This window comes from Alternaria burnsii (assembly GCF_013036055.1).
Source record: "Alternaria burnsii strain CBS107.38 chromosome Unknown 750, whole genome shotgun sequence".
Classification (NCBI taxonomy): domain Eukaryota; kingdom Fungi; phylum Ascomycota; class Dothideomycetes; order Pleosporales; family Pleosporaceae; genus Alternaria; species Alternaria burnsii.
In genome coordinates this window covers 1,331,318-1,350,184 of record NW_024066108.1, presented here as the reverse complement: position 1 = coordinate 1,350,184, position 18,867 = coordinate 1,331,318, and the positions used below count along the sequence as shown (strand labels likewise).

General features: G+C 51.0%; 7 protein-coding genes across 7 annotated transcripts; 2 read left to right on the top strand and 5 right to left on the bottom strand.

Moving 5' to 3' along the window:
- Positions 1 to 70: 70 nt before the first annotated feature.
- GT037_001866 (uncharacterized protein) lies at positions 71 to 3,223 on the bottom strand (the record flags this gene model as incomplete). The annotated part of the gene is made up of 4 exons (XM_038926913.1): positions 71 to 637; positions 690 to 1,396; positions 1,446 to 1,652; positions 1,984 to 3,223. 4 exons carry the CDS (start codon positions 3,221 to 3,223, stop codon positions 71 to 73), a joined length of 2,721 nt encoding a protein of 906 aa, XP_038790205.1.
- Positions 3,224 to 3,453: 230 nt separating this feature from the next.
- Positions 3,454 to 4,367, top strand: GT037_001865 (tim-barrel enzyme family protein; the record flags this gene model as incomplete). Its single annotated transcript, XM_038926912.1, has 2 exons — positions 3,454 to 3,687; positions 3,756 to 4,367. The coding sequence occupies 2 exons, from the start codon at positions 3,454 to 3,456 to the stop codon at positions 4,365 to 4,367; spliced, it is 846 nt and encodes a 281-aa protein (XP_038790204.1).
- Positions 4,368 to 4,491: 124 nt separating this feature from the next.
- On the bottom strand, positions 4,492 to 6,081 carry GT037_001864 (major facilitator superfamily transporter; the record flags this gene model as incomplete). Its single annotated transcript, XM_038926911.1, has 3 exons — positions 4,492 to 5,811; positions 5,865 to 5,918; positions 5,971 to 6,081. 3 exons carry the CDS (start codon positions 6,079 to 6,081, stop codon positions 4,492 to 4,494), a joined length of 1,485 nt encoding a protein of 494 aa, XP_038790203.1.
- A 294-nt stretch (positions 6,082 to 6,375) lies between these two features.
- Positions 6,376 to 8,689, top strand: GT037_001863 (fungal specific transcription factor domain-containing protein; the record flags this gene model as incomplete). The annotated part of the gene is made up of 2 exons (XM_038926910.1): positions 6,376 to 6,495; positions 6,653 to 8,689. The coding sequence occupies 2 exons, from the start codon at positions 6,376 to 6,378 to the stop codon at positions 8,687 to 8,689; spliced, it is 2,157 nt and encodes a 718-aa protein (XP_038790202.1).
- Positions 8,690 to 8,850: 161 nt separating this feature from the next.
- GT037_001862 (fumarylacetoacetate hydrolase) lies at positions 8,851 to 13,162 on the bottom strand (the record flags this gene model as incomplete). The annotated part of the gene is made up of 5 exons (XM_038926909.1): positions 8,851 to 9,635; positions 9,686 to 9,767; positions 9,820 to 9,915; positions 10,521 to 11,374; positions 11,425 to 13,162. 5 exons carry the CDS (start codon positions 13,160 to 13,162, stop codon positions 8,851 to 8,853), a joined length of 3,555 nt encoding a protein of 1,184 aa, XP_038790201.1.
- Positions 13,163 to 13,796: 634 nt separating this feature from the next.
- On the bottom strand, positions 13,797 to 15,572 carry GT037_001861 (uncharacterized protein; the record flags this gene model as incomplete). Its single annotated transcript, XM_038926908.1, has 2 exons — positions 13,797 to 15,352; positions 15,536 to 15,572. The coding sequence occupies 2 exons, from the start codon at positions 15,570 to 15,572 to the stop codon at positions 13,797 to 13,799; spliced, it is 1,593 nt and encodes a 530-aa protein (XP_038790200.1).
- A 1,250-nt stretch (positions 15,573 to 16,822) lies between these two features.
- Positions 16,823 to 18,126, bottom strand: GT037_001860 (glycosyltransferase family 32 protein; the record flags this gene model as incomplete). The annotated part of the gene is made up of 3 exons (XM_038926907.1): positions 16,823 to 16,921; positions 16,977 to 17,778; positions 17,843 to 18,126. 3 exons carry the CDS (start codon positions 18,124 to 18,126, stop codon positions 16,823 to 16,825), a joined length of 1,185 nt encoding a protein of 394 aa, XP_038790199.1.
- Positions 18,127 to 18,867: the final 741 nt, after the last annotated feature.

Genomic DNA, 18,867 nt, shown 5'->3' with positions numbered 1-18,867 from the left:
CACCTTGTACCCCAAGAAAACGCGCAGTAAGATTATTCATGGTGTTTTCGCAAGTTTTCACGGAGTAATCTTAGCAGCTCAGCGCCACAGCAAAAGCCATAGCCAGAACCATCGTAATACTCGCAGCAATGGTTCCCGCTGCGCCCGTCTCTTTGGGCGCTCCAGCCCCTGATGTACCCGATGCACCAACCTTCTGGGTGGCGTCATCTCCATTCCCAGAACTTGTCACGTTTGAAGGCGTGGTTTGAGAGAATAGCAAACCCTGCACCGCCTGCAGCGCATCATACACTTCATTCAGATTCCCGTTACTAGCATCAGCAGCCTCCCACGTGCCTTCGGTAGAATTTGCCCAATCTAGCGAGCACTGAACGTTGTGAAGATCTCCACCACACGCGCCAGCAGCAGCTTGAGCGGAGACTTCGAGCTTTTTGGTGAGGGGTTCTGCAATAATGGGAGCGGCAACGGCTGCGCGAGCATAAGAGCTTATGGCCATACCCTTGTAAGCGCGCATACTGACATCGCACTTTCCGACCGTTTCGCATGCTACTTCAGTGAGGACGTCGTGTTGTTGGAAGAAGATAGCGGATGAGTTCACGAGGCCTTGGAGTGCGTCAGTCCATTTCTGCTTTCCGTTGGTCTGTTGGCGTATGTCAGCATGATGTCGATAGACTGTACTAGGAAGTGCTTACGATATTCTGCATGATAGCAGAGCCCTCCGTATAGGCGGCATGCAGGTTCGTCCACCGTAATCTGTTTATATCGCGACAATCTTCGGTGGCATCACCACCGTCAAACACAGCATATTCGTCGTCGATAATACCGATATCCTTCGCCCAAGTGAAAGACTTGTCAGCCCATTCGGAGTACGTTTCGTTGCCGGTAAATTTGGCCAAACGAGCAGCCAGGAGGAAAAAGTCACCGTTGGCAGCTCCATTTTTGTAATCGTATCCTGCCTGGAAAGTAAAGATAGTCCAGCGAAGACCGCCGTTACAGCTCTTATCATCCCAGCGTAGCACCTGAGCATCGAACACTTGGGCAGCATATTCCACCCAGGATTGGTTTTCCGGCTTTGGAAAACCTGATTCCGCCGCGGCCATTGCTGCAAGAGCCCATAAGCTTTGGTCATCGTTGGTAATTTGCGCGGTCTGATTAGCGGGGAAGAAGGCAAGGCCAGGGTGGTCGCCAAGCTGTCCCTGAATGCCTTCAGATACAATAGAGTCATATTGCTTATCGCCAGTCAAATAAGAGTAGTCGATCAATGCGTTGAAGATCATTCCGCCTTCGTACCAGAAGTAGGGGTCTGGAAAGAGGCCGGGGATTCCATCCTCAGAAAGGGAATCGTTGTAGAACTTGACGATACCACTTGCAAGAGCCTGCGCGGCCAGTATGATAGAGTCTGTACACGTTAGCATCGTAGTCGCGCAAGTGGAAAAGATCGTCATTACCCTTGTTCTGGACATCTAAGTCGAGCGCCGCGGTAGTACTAACAATGCATGACAAAGCGAGTGACAGCACACTGACGCGTGCGAACATTTTGAAAAACGAAACGAGTGTGATTGCGTAACGCCAGAAAAAAACAGAGTGGGTATGCAGCGCTCTCAAGAACAAGAGATCGGAAAACAGTTGACGATGTTTGCAGGCGTAGCATGACGCTAGTTATGTGGATCTCAGCCGCCTTACAGTGTCACCAATGGTTGTCCAACGGTTAGTTAGCGCAGAACGCCTGAGCCCAAAAAGGCTTGTTGCCATCTCGCATAGTAATTCAGGGGCGCTGCAACGGCCGCGCCGCCTAATATAGGCGTGAAGATGCCTGGCGATACGTGTTGGAAGTGGCACGGTCCTATGGCCGTCAGGTGCATGCACCTCGTGTCGGAGCCAAGAGCTTGGGAAGATGGTATTTGACATTGGCAACTGCTCCTGGACTGGCTGTGCCATCTTTCCGGCTTCTCAAAGCCACGCAATTACCACAATTTACTTACCGACCAACTCCCATCTTAGCGACTAGCGCCTCCGCGATATCGTGCGCAAACCCCTCATCATTAATCGCGCGCTCGTCTTCGGTAACTTCGATATTACTACCCCGGAGTTCCTCTCGTATCGCACTGAAGAGCGCAACATCCGCCTGTTGGTCTTCAAAAGGCCCATCAGGGACAGCGATCATGCTGATACCACCCTTCGGTAACCAGACTTGAATTGCTCCGGGCTTCTTTGCACAATGCTTCAATTTCGTTGCAATGAATTTGCCAACTTGAGTTGCTTCGTCTACTGATGTCCTCATCAAGGTCACGACGGGATTGTGCTCATACAGCTTGCGATCTTTGTATCGTTCCGGCACTGTGCTTCTCGGACCAAAGTTTGTCATGTCGGTCGCGCCTACGGAGACGATATTTGGTATTCCGGCTTTTGCGGCGGCTTCAAGACGATGCTCACCAGCACTCATGACACCACCAGTAATGTGATCGCATATCTCAGTAGTGGTAAGATCGAGGACTGCATCAAGCCCATCTTCTTGAATGAGTCGCTCCATTGCTTTCCCGCCGTGACCTGTAGCGTGAAAGACGTACGTCTCTATGTCGTAGTTGTCTTCGAGATGTTTTCGGATGAAGTCGACAGCTGGCGTGGTGACACCGAACATAGTAATACCAACACGTTTCTTTATCAGCTGGGCTGCGTCTTGTTGGCGAGATGCGTATGTGCGAGCCATTCCAGCTATGGCTGCTCCGGCATTGCTAAGCACATTGCGGAGCACCTGATTAAGGCCAGCCACATCTACAACGCTGTACATCAGGGTGATGTCGGTTTCCCCTACGATTGGCCCAGTATCGCCGCTTGCCACAGTTGACACGATCAGCTTTGGAAAGCCGATAGGGAGCGCAGTTCTCATCACTTCCGCTGCGAGCGACGTACCACCTGAACCTCCCGCGTTGATCGCGGCGTGTATCTTTCCTTCATCGAATAGCTTTTTGACAGCCTTGGTAGCGCAGCCAGCCATAGTCTTGATGACTTCTCCTCGAGGTAGCTTGCTCACATCTTTTGCATCTCCATGATCCTCCAGCAGTTGGTGTTGACTGATTGTGATGGCATCATACTCCTTGTGGCGCCGACCCACATCCATCAGCATCACGTCGACATTGTTCCGGTCTATTTCTTTACGAAGGAATAGCAACTCTTCCAACTTTGTATCGCAAGTACCAAGAAGAACAACACGGGGATTTGAAGACATAATGACGTGCTCACCAGGAGACAATGCGTTGATGATGATACGAATATCGTGTGAAGACGTGGGTCGCAGACGTTCATGCCACTGTACTGTATCCCCCGCGCTTGCATTACGTCATCGTGCATACTTCAACAACCTTTCTCAGCATCATCGCTGTAACTTGACGACAATATAATACCACGTCCAATACCTGACCCGTGTACTCAAGGTCGATAGCATACCAAATTGACAGCATGTCACCCCCCGCCGATCGCAAGAGCATATTGCAGAACCTCCGCTCGCAGATCGACAATGGCAAAATCATCGTTGGTGCGGGTGCAGGCATCGGATTGAGCGCAAAGTTCATCGAAGCTGGTGGTGGCGACTTGATCATTATATACAACAGTGGAAGATACCGGATGGCCGGCCGCGGCTCGTTAGCCGGCTTAATGCCGTACGGAAACGCTAATGATGTCGTACTGGAAATGGTATGCGCACTTCACTTGGTGTTAGCTTTGAAAGGCTGTGAAAAGTGTCTAGTAGCTGACAATCTCAGGCTGGTGAAGTTCTTCCCATCGTCAAGTCCACGCCAGTACTAGCTGGTGTATGCGCAACCGACCCTTTCCGAGATATGTCTCGCTTTTTGAAGCAGCTGAAAGACCTCGGTTTCGCCGGCATCCAGAATTTTCCCACCGTTGGTTTGATCGATGGAACATTCCGACAGAATCTCGAAGAAACAGGAATGTCGTATGATGCTGAAGTTGAAGTGATGAAGATGGCTTGCAAGATGGATCTCCTGACCACACCATACGTGTTCAACGTAGAAGAAGCGAAGAAGATGGCAAACGCTGGTGCCGATATCTTGGTCGCCCATATGGGTCTCACAACGAGTGGAAGTATCGGTGCAAGCAGTGGGAAGAGCTTGGATGAATGCGTCAAACTGATCCAAGAGATACGTGATGCCGCAACGAAAATTAAAGAGGACGTCATCATTCTGTGCCATGGAGGCCCAATCGCAAAGCCAGAGGATGCGGAGTATGTGATCAGCAAGACGAAGGGTGTGCATGGCTTTTATGGTGCAAGCTCAATGGAACGCTTGCCAGTCGAGGACGCGATAACGAACATTACGAAGACATTCAAGGGTCTGAAGCCTGGATCATCGGTGTAGTTTAGCAGAGAAGAAACACATCGGATGCTATTGTTATGAGGTGCTCGCAAACTTCGAGTGCCATGGTGTAGTACAGTGAGTCCGAAATTCTTTATGGTTACAAAGTCTAAACATAGATCCATCTCTACAATGTGTATCGGAAGTCGGGATGGCGATCGCCAAGCTTCCCAGAATCGATCTCTCGAATCCTCTCTTCGATGGAGATGACTTCTCTCTTCTTGTTGATCCCGCGCAAAGTAAAGTACATGAGAGCGTAACCGCATGCCGCGATTGTGATAGTTGTAATCGAGATAGCGTGACCGATTACGTAGCGACCATCGTTATTCGTGATGCGGTAAATCTGCCCAGCCATGATACCAGCAGAGTTACCAATGGTTTGTTGTAGACCGATAGCGGTGGCGCGCTTGAAGTATCCGGCATTGCTGTTGATCACCCAGGTAACGTTCAGGCCCACGACGCAGTAAATGCCAGTAGCAGTGACAAAAGTCGCGAAGTACAGCACCCCGGTCGAGGACATAGAGACACCAAGCATCATGGCGTAACCGATCGATGTAACCAGTGCCAGAGGAACCATGAAGAATGCTCGGCGATTGACATAGTCGGAGCAAAAGGCGATAAAGAGGTATACAACTGAGGCCCAGATGTACACAGGTACGGTGAGAAGTTGAGTGCGAATGCTGGAGTATCCGAAGCCACGTATAATCACCGGAAGAAACGTTGAGAATCCAAATGAACAAGTATTGGCGCAGAATTGGCATACAGCGCTGAGCCATACCTTCGGATCGCGGAAAGCAAGCTTTACTTCGGACTTATCCAAAGCGTCTGATGTCATGGACTTGCCCTGATAAAGTCGTTCGTTCTCGTGTCGAGCACGGAGCAGAGCTTTCTCGTCTTCATTAAGCCACCATGCAGTCTCGAAGTTGTCAGGTAGCAGAAAGATTGTGGCGATACCGACGATCATAGAGATGATTCCTTCAACGAGAAACAGCCATCTCCAGCCCGCAAGTCCTTTTGCGCCATGCAGGTTTGTCAGACCGTATGCTAGCAGTCCACCAAAGGCCCCACTCAGTGCAGATGCAACGAAAAGGTAGGAAACCCTTCGAGCTTGCTCTAGCGGCTTGTAGTACATGCTCAGATACAAGGTCAGGCATGGGAACAGGCCGGACTCGAAGACACCAAGGAGCAGGCGTGTAGCTATGAGAGAGGCGTAGTTCTCAATGAAAGCTGCTCCAATAATGACCGCACTCCATCCGATGATAAATGCAGGGATAAGGCGCGATGGCCGCAGCTTCTTCAATAATATAGAGGCTGGAACCTCGAAGGCAATGTAGGTGACGTAAAAAAGCGTCACAGCGACGTTGAGACGGTTGCCAGTGAGCCCTAGGTCTTCATTCATGCCTGCGATAGCAGCATTTCCGATATTGGATCGGTCGAGGTAGGCGACCTGAAGCATGCTTGTTAGACAGCGGAGTATTTGTGAAGTTGAACTTCACATACCAGAAACACCAGGACCATCATGGGAGACAATATCAGATCCAATTTGCGAATAAGCTATCCATCCAGGTCAGCTTGTGACACCCAGTCATATGTGTGCTACGCCTACCCTCTTCTCCGCAACCGGATCGATATGGATCTCTTCACTAGCACCGATCTGTGTATCCTTTTCATGTATTGAGCCATCGAAGGCTTTATCATCCTGGTTCGGATGCGACATGTTGCGGGTGATGTTTGCTGGCGATTAATTAAATAAAAAACTCACGCTGTGGACTAGCGATCGCACCCAAAGGCATCTGTCATGATGAATACCTTATAGCATGCATGTTGGTATGTAATGGTATCTATTGCCGATCTGGGCCTTGTCAATTGTCCGATGCGGGGAGATAGCGAGCCCTGCCAAAGTGGGCACGACATGCAGCGAAGGATGCACTAGTACCTCAGGCAAGCATTGGCAGACGATTGATAGAGATACCCGTCGGCTAAATCGTGAGTATCATCGGAAATCATCAACATGATGGAATCGCGCTGCGAGAGCGAGGTCAACAGAGGTGATGGAGATTTGTTGGCCAGAAAGAGGAAGAGAGGTCGACAAGCTAAGAGCTGCGTCGCGTGTCATCGGCGGAAGCAGAAGGTGCGTATGACGTAATCAGCTACCTGAGAGTTCGCGTCTGCGATAACGCGTAAGGTATCCAACAAGACAGAAACCTGCAAACCTTCGCAGCACGCAGGGTGGCATGATCTTTACGACCAGACTGTATCGGTCAGACAGTGACTGATAGTGTTGGCAGTGCGACGGAGAGCTGCCATGCTTCAATTGCAGCAGACGCGATGTCGCGTCGAGCTGCACGTACAGCGAAGAGGCTGAGGCTCGCCGCCAGCAGACCTCACAAGTTCCCACCGCTCCTCTGGGCGATGAAGCGTCCTCAGGCAGTGTCACGGGTATGTCAATACCGCCACAACATGTCGCACAGCAGAGCACGAATGTCTGCGATACTCTCATTGCGTACTCTGGCTTACAAATATACCACAAAGATACACATACTACGGCCACGCACAGTAGAACCTCACCTGAACCCAGAGATGCACAAGTGGGCAACCTCTTCCGTAGCCGAGACGCGCCCTCCTTCTTTGGCTCATCATATTTCGGACCGCAGGCGGCTGCAAAAATAATCGAGGAGCCCGCACCGGACCTCTCATCTGGAATTCGCCATGCAGCCGCGTCGGCGCAGTCTTTCCGAGATGTTGGCGGTCCCTTCTCGCAGATATGGGATCTGCTGGGCTTACTGCCTCGCAATAAAGCCAGTGTCGACCGCCTCGTCCATGTTTTTCTTACCGAGCTGAACTGGACCATAGACGCTATTCATCCTCAATCCTTCAAACTGAAATACGATGAGTTTTGGGAACGCAAATTCGGCTTCGATGACTACGCATCTATCGATCTCAGGTGGTTGGCATTACTGTTTATCGTCCTTGCGTACGGTGTCTTCCTTGACTGTCCTCACCCAAAGAACGGCGAAGTGCAACGTGATCTCCAAGAGACATCATTACGATTCTACTGGGCTGCGAGACGCGCTATAGTCATCGCACCAACGTTCTACGGAGAGTCGACAGATCTCGTCCGAGCCGGCGTCTTAGTCACACGTTACCTGATTCATTTGCGAAGGGTCCCCGAAGCTTGGCTTACAACAAGTTTCGCAATGCGCATGGCTCAAGCGCAAGGTATGCATATCGATGGCGAGCGTTGGCGTCTCCCCCGTAAAGAGACTGAAACACGAAGGCGCCTGTGGAGTCATCTTTACACTTTGGATAAGACTATCGCTCTCGCCATCGGTCGCCCATTCGCCATCGTTGACCAGCAATGTTTAGTCAAAAGAGCTACCAACGTCTGGTTGGATGATCAACCTGATGAGGCCGCTTCTGCCATCCCAGAACTTCCAATCTCTTCGCCTACCTTGAGCGTCTACAACTTCCTCGCGCACGACTTAGCAAAGATCATCGGCGACATTCAAGATCGCTGCTTTGGCCTCTTCACCGTATCTTACGACACGGTCATTTCACTGGACCACGAGATTGTTACATGGGAAGCGAAGCTACCCGTATACTATCACTTGAAGAACCCGGATACTTCTATGGATCATGTACATCCGTTTTTGTACTGGAACCGCTTACATCTCCATTCTATGTACCATTTCGCCCGTGTCACTCTTCACCGACCGTATCTACTACGTCAAAGTATCACCAATCGCTTCAGGCATAGTCATGATGCATGCATCTCGTCGGCATGCGCTGACCTCGCAATGCGCATCGATTATTTTCAACAACCCCTGAACGACCGCCTGAAGTGGACTTTGGGTCCTCACCAACTCTTCAATAGTGCCTTGGTGCTCGGTATCATTGCTGTTAAGGATCCGCACTCGCCCAAATGCCGTGCGATATTAGAAGACCTTACTGCGTACTGTGACATGCAGAGAGCTGACATTTGGCTCAACGAGTTCGCGCTAGCTGAGGTTAAGATCATCGAGCTCTGCATCAAGAAAGCGGACCAGTTCCGCACTAGCCGTACTGAAACACGACCTAACACAGCGAATGATGCTTCGGCTACTACGCATGTCGCTAACAACATCGACTTGACATCGCCAAATACGGAAGATAGCTCGGTAACAGTACCCGGCTTACCAGCGGTAGGTACAGGTGGGCCCTTCCAATGGCATGCACCTCCATGGGGAGACCCGTCTTTGACACTGCTTGAGCATACTGATCTGCAACACTGGGAACACGTGCTGGACAACATTACACAAGAGCAAATGCTATTTGGTTTTCAATAGGATACCAAGCCCCGGATAAATTGGCATGTCTTCTACAGATTGAAGAGTGGTGTTGACATTCGTCATAGCTATTTACGGCTCTATCGTCAAAATCTGCACCATAACTCGATCTCGCTTGAACATCATCGCGGAATTATGTTTATTCGCTGTCAGCACCTTTTCTAGGCTTTCTCATACACGACTGGCGTCACCAGACTTCCCATACCATGACTCATCACGATTCTCAGATCATCGCCCTGTTTGAGCCACACCTTTGGTACTTTGCTGACGCCAATCCCATGCGGTGTACCCGTCATGATCACGGTACCTGGCTCCAATGTTGTCCCTTGACTAAGGTACGCAACGATCTCAGGTATACTAAAGATCATATCATTCGCCAACGAGTACTGCATCGTCTCGCCATTCAGTACGGTTCTGAGCTCGATGTCGCCCGGATTCAATATTGAAGACGCGGATACGAGACAGGGCCCGAGCGGTGCGAAGCCATCGAAGCCTTTTCCAAAACTCCATTGCGCACCGTTGAATTGGTGGACTCGCGCTGTCACGTCATTTGAACATGTGTAACCCAGCACGTAGTCCATAGCATCTTCTGTGCTCACATTCCTTGCCGATTTCCCAATGATTATGGCGAGCTCGGCTTCGTAGTCTGCCTGCCCATCGGTCGCTTGACGTGGGATGACCAGTGGCCCATTGGGTGCACCCAGACAGGTTGCAGGCTTGAAGAAAAGTGTTGGGTGGTTTGGGAGATCCAGATTCATCTCCCTAGCATGTTTGCGATAGTTGAGGCCTATACAGCGAATAGTACCGACTTCGGTTCTTGACAGTGGTGGCAGCAGTCGTGATATTGTCGCGATCGCTGATGTTGGCTGCGCATCTACAGAGAGTACCGATGAACCGGTGAAAACACGTACTCCGACTTCTGATCCAGCTGCAAGGGCTGCGCCGACTGGAATTCATTAGAGAATGGCCTTCGGTGAAGACAAGGTGTTAGCATACCATCCAGTTCTGTGTCGAGCGGCTCGCCGATATGCTCAACACCGTCTTCGGCTGCCACAAAACGTACCAAGCGACTCCACGTCTACACGATCGAATCAGTAAGCACTATGTAACCCTTCACATCAATCACATACCGTCTTCATTCCACTTGCGATATCTATCGAGCCCATGTTTGTGTGGAGGTTTGAAGAATACGAAAACAAGTTACGAAAGCGCGTATAATCAGGATCCTGTGCCTACATGTCGGATACTTATTCCCCTCCAGTTCGCAGTATCATGGTTGATCTTATTGCCACGGCATGCATCGCCGTTGCTTATCGATCGGGAATTGTTGGACAGGCCGATACCCCTGCTCGGAGTGGGTCGATAGGACGTTTCCCTGCCAGTCCAAGTGCGTAATGTCGGATAACGTTATCTCAGATCCACGGGTATTGCTATGGGCGCTGAACAATACGGCGAAAGCAGCGTATCTTTATTGCAATCCATGTAGACCATGGATGACATGCACGAGAAGCTCGAGTCATTACATCGCGCACTCGGCACTACGATTCCTTGAGTATATCAGGGTCGCCTTTCCCGAAATGTAGAATTGACGTTATATATCATATGTTGCGAAGCTATGCTATTCGAGTACGAAACTGTGTTTCCCTCTACTCAAAACTCTGGTCCATGCCTTATCAGTAATCGAAGTGGCCTCACCAAGGGCTCTTGTATCTCCTTCTCCTTCATTCTAGCGGTCGTCTTCGAGTTCTCTCCCTGGACGCTCTCATGGTGCGCGATTGTAGGTCTACTGGTACTGTTCGCGCTGCACCCCCATAATCTCTGGGTTGCCTACATGAGCCATTCTGCCGTAATCCGTCATCGACCGCGAGTTGAAGTGATTGATGCCTCGCTCTCCCGGAGGCACATTCGCCAGGTTAGTATCGATTGGCGGAAACTTGCTGCGGCGACCTAGAGCTTCATTAACTCGACCAGGAGTCGGCGCCTCCGCTGCCATACTGTCCGGCGAACCAGGGGCTGATCCTTGAGTTCGAAATGAGAATTGTACAGGCCTCTGCAGCCACTCATCCGGTCGCTTCTGTACTTGAGCCATATATCTAGACATCGGATTACGGCTCATCTGCGGTGATTGCGATGGCGCTGTAGAAGACATGCCAGCCAGGTTTTGCGGCTTGCGTAGCACGGTATTAGTCCGTTTACCGAAGTTCAAAGGAGGAGGCATAAGACCACGATCGAATATATTCGAAGCGGCAGCATCGTGAATGATACTACCATCGTTTGGAAGACTTGTCAAGTCTGACTGCCGATCGCTAGGCGGAGTCACTGCATCGCCATTCACATCCAAGATCATCGACTCATCCCATTGAGGCGGCCGCATTGTCGTCTGCTGAGTTGTTGTCGATAGTGGGGATGACGCTGTCGATTGCTGTAACAAGGGCATTCTAGGTGCAATACCGCCAATAGTCTGCGACATTGGGTGTTCTGAACTTGGAGATCCTCCGGCCTCGGGCGTGTTCAGATTCGAGCAACTTATGTCAGGGTTTGTGACAAACCATTTTTGTGTTTGCGGCAACGGAGCGATGCTGCCAACGTCATTCTGGACTTCGGGAACAGAGGCTTGTTCAAAATCGCCAATCTCGTTGACTGCAGCGTACGCAATCCTTGGAGAGTCGACCTTGAATCTCTTTCCTATCCTCCTCAAGATCGCTGCCCGCTCCCCCCCTCGAGACACAGTTCACTTTGGGTTGCACTCCTCGCCAGATTCTTCGCCGCACTCTTGACTTCTGCTATGGTTTTGAAGCCGATTCTTGCCTCTTTCATACCATTGGCAATGTTTCCGCCATCTCTAGTTGGCACATGCTGAGCTAGGGACAAAGATGACGTGGTATTTTCCGGAACTTTGTAGTTGTTGATAGTCACAGGACCATTACCATTGATATGATAATGTATCGAGAGCTGCTGTGAATACGACGAAGCTACGGCTGGCGATAATACCGCATCGGGAGCGATTTCTGGTGGTCGACTTACAGAAGCAACGGGGGCCAGAGGCCGACAATTTGCAACAGGCTTCCGCGCAACGCTCTCACGCAATGTTTGAGAAGAGGGCGGCCGACCAACAGACGATGCTCTGCTCGGCAGTGAATAGAGCGAGAAGGGCGTGGATGATCGAGATTCTTGGGCTTCTCGCTGTTGACTGTCATGATACTCATTTCGCCAGGAGTTCGATAGAGCACTCTGCGGTTGTGCAAGGAGTTGGGGCGACAGCGATTCCCGAGCTGTGATGAACGTGTCTCCAGTAGACACTGTAGCCGATCGATTCGGACTGTCGTTCGCTTGTGATGGTGGTGGATATGTGCCAGAGAGTCGCTCGCTGGATCTTCCGGTGCTTAAAGGGCGTCTTATGATCATTCTCTTCCCAAATAGCATACCAGGAAGCGATCCTGCCTCAATATGAGGTGCTGTACTGCCCGCATAAGACGAAGCATATGCATCCGGTAACAATGGGGTACTACAGTTTGATATCGGTCTACCCACCGCACCACGTGCTGCCGAGCTTGTCTGAGAAGGCGATACTGGGAATGCGCCTGGGTATACCAAGTGGTTTTCGCTGATTCGCGAATCGCTCGGGGTACTGCGAGATACTTTGGGTAATTCCACTCTCCGTGCAGGGTTCTCTGCTTCCGTACCGTACAATGGTGAACCTGATGAAGGCACTGATAGAACAGAGGGACCGATCCTGATTGGAAGCGAAGATAAAGTACCCGCAGTTGCTGGATGCGGAGATTTTACACTGGATCTGCCGCCGTCTACAGCAAGGGTGGCCGGAAGAACAGCAGCGTCACTGTTTCGAAGCTCCTTTTTCTGACTTAGAAGTATACCAAGCCGCATATGCTCCTCTTCGGTCAAGTCGTTGATAGTATACTTTGCCAGGCGACAGGTAAGCTCTTCGACCTTTCGTTTCTGCTCACGCTTCACGGTCGATTCGCTTTCAACGATGGCCTTGTCGATAGCCTCCTTTTGCTCTTGCTCAAGAAGCGTAGCTGTCACCAGGCTATCTAGAACGGCCTGCTCCAACTGTTCGCGCTCGGCTCGTTCAGCTCGGGCACGTTCGTCCACGCGAGACTCCAACTTTGCCGTCTGGAATTCTGCCTCTTCTGCTTGATTTGACTCTGCTTGGCTGATGGAAAGTGCAAGGTGAGTCTCCTCATCTTCTTTTGCGCGCTGACGTTCGACTTCAGCATTCGCAAAACGCCGTAAATCCTCGTCTTCAGCGGTATCTCGACTCCGCTGAAGGACCTCATCCCACCTTCGGCGAAGATCCACAGCCACATCCTCCGCAATCTGTTGTAGATCTTCCGGCTGGTAGTCGCCATCCAATTCCATCGCCGAATGATATCTGACTTGTGCGATGCAGGCGAGGTCCATTGGGTCGGCTGGGATGGCCCAGTCTGGCAAATGGGTATTCGAGAACGACATATGCTATGAGGCAATGCTGTAGAGTGTTGGGCGGTCGAGCGGTCGAGCTGGCAAGCTTGGGAAGGTGTTGGGTGTTGGTGGAGATCGTGGTGGAGAGTGGCCGTCGTGCCTGTGGTGTGCGCGGAGTTGGGCTAGTCATCGGTCGACTTATACTGGTAGCATCTCTGCTCACGTGCAGCTCCCAAAGGGGGAGTTCTGACATAATTTACCTATCCTCATTTCTTTCCCGAAAGGCTGCAGTGAGAACCACTAGCGTAAATTGGTCACAGCGCTTCTTGGGAGTTGACATATAGAGCTCCACTAGATGAGTAGGCTGAATGCTGCGCCCGTCATAGAGTAATGTCACATATATAATGGCGCGAAGATGCACCGACGTATCGAATTGTGAAAAAAGATTGGTAACATACATCGCGTGAGACGTCGCCTTCTATCAGAAGGTTTGCGTAGCGTTAGGCTTGTCGCTCTTTTTGTTCGTCTTCTTCTTTGACGCCACGAGTATGGTTTGCTCCAGCAAATACACGTTGTCTCATTGGCGCGTCCACTCTCGCCTCTGCTGTGTCTAAGCATCTTCTCCCGCGAAGAATGAAACGGGCAACATATAGACTGAGTATTCGTGAATGTGCGAAATGCATCGCTACAGTCCACATCCAGTAGTCAACACATCGACAACCTGTTTCCGAAACTCAACCATGCCTTCAGTTGGGTCATCACAATGCCAAGTGAGGCATTTGAGTACAACCTGCGCGTAGGTCTTTCCCATCTCTCTCTCGATGTCGATACTGTTCGCCCAATCTAGTGTTGCATTGTGCACACGATTAAAAAGATCTTGCTGCTGCGCTATATCAAAGATGGGAAACTTTTCTATACGGCGGGCGAAGACTTTCGCCATCGTTCGCCATAACCCAAGCTCGAGAAGTACCACGCCAAGAGAGTAGATCTCATGTCCATTGGAATATTCAGACGAGGGTCGGCCGAAGCGGTCATGATGTCGGTATAGATTCGGCTCTAATGCGAAGTGCGTAGCGTCGAGAGGCTGGAGCACGCCCCAACCGACGAAGAAGGGGGACAACTCGAGGTCGTTCAAGGACCGTGGCATCATAGCTATGCTACGCGACTGTACATTTCCGTGTACCCAACCAGAAGCGTGCGACTCAAGTAGTGTGCTCGTAAGCGCTCTCGCTATTAGGAAACGGCTTCCTATCGAGGGTCTTGCGGTTGGACCCTTCGAGATCATATCATGCAAAGACGGTGGATTCGATGCCCAAGGATGACTTTGTGGTGCTCGGTAGACAATCAAACTCCTCGTATTCAGTGGATCATCGATGAAACCCATGCAGCTGAGGGTGTGCAGCTGATAGCCATCTTGGGCATCGCTCTTGACCGATACATCAGTTTGATGAGGAGCCTGTAACAGCCACGTCAGATGGCACATGTATTCAGCGGGCGTCTCGCTATCGGATCTAGGCTCAACCAGCACGTCCACCTCTTCACCTCCATCGTCATATATTGTCTTGATGAGGCTGTGTGACGGTTGTTCGGTGCTTATCGGGTCCCTCAGTGCACCAACAAGCGCATTGTAATCATTCGAAGGCTCTGCACCCGCTCGGTGCTGGCGTTCGAGTTGCTCTGCTACACCAAGGATGGCAGCTTGTCTCGTGCGACCGAACCCTGGATCTGGCCGTCCGATACCAAGGAAGACGATTTCCAAAGTTTGTCGAAGCCGATGCGTCCATTGCAAGCAGTTTAAGGTGAGCGTGGCCATCTCCTCGTCTCCGAACAACGCCTTGTACAGCCCAGGTCGCGCCTTTTCGCGCCATAGTTGCGAACGCTCTTTCATCTCCTCTCTCCAGCCTCTCTGCTCATATTGAGCGTCCAACGACGCGGCGCGACCGCGCTTCAGATCTTCGATGCTTCTCTGACCTGCTCCAGGTATAGGGCTTTTGCCTATGTACCTCCATGCCTCTCGATGCGCAGCTAGCGACTTATTTAGCGAGTATAGAGAATACTCTACATCACTCGTTAAGGTACGATGGACTCGACTGTCGCGCAAGATTCCGGTCAGCTCACTAAAACAGACGTTCGAAAAGACATCCAAGAAGACGAGTGTTTCGTTCAAGAAGTTTGTTGTGTGTGGTACACTGCTTGCGTCTTTCGTAACATCGCGAATGAAGATCAGAGTTGCGCAAATGACTATGGCAGTGTTAGCATCCCATTTTGCGATCGTATGTTCTTTGTCTAATGTTTGAGTTCCGCAGATAAAGAATAGCTTTCTGTTCCAGCAAGGATTTGTACCGGGTCATGAAGTGCATCAAACTCGGAGGGCAGCGGAGTTTTCATCGGATTTTGCAAGCGACTATCTACCAAAATACGTACGATGAATGAGCTCGAGGGATGCGTTGACATGATCCATGGCGTCGCAAGCTTTCCAGGAGTGGTAGACCTCAATTCGCAGTCAATAGAACACGATGCAATTGCGGAAAGTAATGTGGGAAGTGCATTAGCGGCGGAAGCTGTCAAGATGGTGAGCAAACGGCAATGCGGCGTGCCATGGTTGCGCTAAGCCACCACATCGGCGTGATGTTCCAGCTAAATTTAAGTTGCCCCGCCACATTGCCAACATGAAGAAGTTGGATCATGACACAGCCGAATTACTGACGCGACTCGATGCAAAAAAGAGAGTTTGATGGCAGAGTGGTTGGAAAGTGGGAAGTCCGGCGGCTTTCCAAGGTCGGGGCTCCAAATTACATGTAACGACATTGTCCGTGCATAGATTAAAAGACGCTAGCTGCCGAAGCAAGCATGTGGACCGAACTCGTTGTTCGTCTTGAGTTTCTCGCAGTCTCTTCTGTATGATAACATACAATCTGAATAACGCGTTATAAATGATTACTAAGTTGTGAGCGCTGTATCATCTGAGATGGCCCGAAGAAACAGGATATGACAAGGCGACAACGTTGCGTCCTCTACCGTGTCCCACACAGCGTTGGTCTCCGGCGCTTGGCCGGCTAGGCTTTCTTCCCTGGATGCCTACATCTAAGCTTTCGCAATCAGCTTCTCCCATCAAAACCACAAATTTCATCGAGGCTAGCTTTCGTACCACCTTCAATAACATATATCTAGAGGCGATCAGGGATGTACAATATTGAGGAACTCTCGAGGCAGAAATTCTGTGTCTAGCACGAGATCGAATCGCGAATAGACTCTATGTAGTAGGTTCTGAGGCGAGAGAAGGTAAAGGGTAGTAAACAAGGGACGTGTATGAATAACAGTCAAGACTAGAGTCAGCAATGGATTATAAGGTCTTTATCAAAAACCAGTCATGTCGTGATGTGTTGATTGCTGGGGTCAACAGACGGATGGGTCGATGGCGTCATGCGCTAAGATCGAATTCGAGACGTGACGCGAGCTGCCGGCATGCTGCAACAGCTCCGCAACCGCCATGCCATCGACCACGCCCGTAGCTGCAACAGTTGTCATCTGCAAGACTTTGCAGAGATACAACAAGAGTGTTCAAACTCAACAGGAACTCGCCTTCGACGATGAAACCGCCACGCGATAGCCAAGAACCCAATATCTCCTTTCCACCCATGTCGACCCGCTGCGAACGCTTGCATGCATCCTATCAGAACACCGGCCTGCGTACGTACACAATACGTAAGCCTAGTGAGGTTTTGCGCCTCCGGGTGGTGGCAGCTTGCTGGCAATACGCTTGTCCTGCTCTTCCTTTGGCAACGTATCCCATTCAGCGACGTTCTTGTCCTTCGCGATATCAGCACAGATCTTGGAGTTATAATTTGGTTACTGTTTGACTTACCCACTCTGCTACACACTCTGGCTTCCAATTACACTGTTCGACCTCGCCGTACATGGGGTGATTGCGTCGCGGATGAAGCGTTGGCCATCCCGAAGCATGATAGTGATGCTTCACCAACGCACCCCTTGAGTCATGATTCCCGGAATCCGAGTGTCCTTGGCCCGCTGCAAAGGCTTCCACGTTCAGGACTAGGATTCCGTTGACCAGCCTCGACTCGGCCAAATTGTGGAAAAGATCCCAGGTAACCGGCTTCCCTTGGTTCTGTGCTGTCATCTGCTCCAGCACAGCCTTGGTAAATGCCGAAGGGCCCGTCCCACTAATGACTTCGTCAAAATCCAGGTGTAGTTGTGAGATCTCAACCTCCTTTTCGTGCGACAGCTCGTGTAACCAGACTTGTATGTTCTCGATGAGCCTCATCATCACAGGCAGTCTTGGCTTGGCGGCGAACGTCCACTGACAAAAGGATTTACACTTTGATCCCAAAATTTCGTGGTCAGCGAACGTTGGCTCATCAATCTCCACGCCGATTATCATGTCGACATCCTGCTCGTTGTACCGCTCAGGTATGAATCTGCTGATGGGACGAAGGCATTCTACGTCTATGTCGGCATACACGCCGCCCTCGGCGTACATGACGAGGTAGCGGAGCAAATCAGCCTTGATAATTGTTATGTTGAGCTCTCGGTAGAGGTCGACAAGGTCCGGTCTGTTGATACCATGTGCACCGTAGTGCCATTCGAGGTACTCATCTGCGTTGTCGTCGGTCAAAACCTCGTACCGATATTGAGGGTTCTTTGCTGGCCTGAATGGTGCGCGCACGAAGTCAATATACGTCTCACATGCAGTTCATAGAGGCGATTTCTTACCAGGTCCTTGCTGAGTCGGAGTCGCGCTTCTCGAAACCTAGGGGACCAACCTTCCATGTTTGCCAGATCTTCCTAGGAATCACTGCACCGTTCAATTGCAGCGGTTGCTGGTACTTGAGCTCGCGTCTGTACTTTGAAGCAGCCCGGATGGGTGTAGTAAAAAAGTGCGTATTGGCGAAGAACAAGAATATGAAGAGAAGGGCGAGATACGCAGGCAAGACCCTTCGAACTTGACTTGTGAGCTTGCCTGAGAAATGCGATGCAATTGGGGAATGGGGAGGCATTGCGGTATCAAGGTGAAGCTTGGGCGGAGGTTGCCTAGGTCGTGTGCGCATGCTGGGTTATTACAACGACCCAGGCCACTACGGCCACCCGACCCTCTCGAAGTCTATGAGGGATTAGCTCGTCTTGACTCTTCCAAGAGCCTCCTGTCATCTTCACAAGCGGCCATTGCGCCCACCAATCCCCGTTCAACTATCATCCTCGGTACGTCGGTACAAATATTTGAGACAGGGCCTGCCTCGTGGCGGAAGCTCGATAGCGCATGTGCGTTGCATGGCTAAGAGCTCATCTGCATCGTTGCGGCGAGGATGTAAGGTTAAGATGCCTAGGCTAAAGCTTCTCTACACGATCCCTGCAAGTTAGTCGGCGGTTTCGACATAAGCGGCACCATTCCCACTCAAAGCCCCGCACCAGTTATCATCTGTCAGGGACGACCCAATAGGACTATTTACCAAACCGTAACTGATGAGCGCTGTTGCGGGTCAATCTAGCCCATTGTCGGAAGTTCCCGCGGTATGCTATCAGAATCACCAACACCGTACCCCGCCTGCATGGGCCGTTCGGTCTGGATGAGTGCTCTGTTGCATCTGAAAAGCTCTGCACATGGGCTGCCTCGGTTGAGATCAGCTACGTGTACGATCATTTTGAGAAAATTGTGTTTCCTTGGGCCTAGCACGACCCCCGCGGTAACCGCTATCATTTTGCGTCCTCAGACCCTCACTACCCTATCCAGTCGGGGTCAA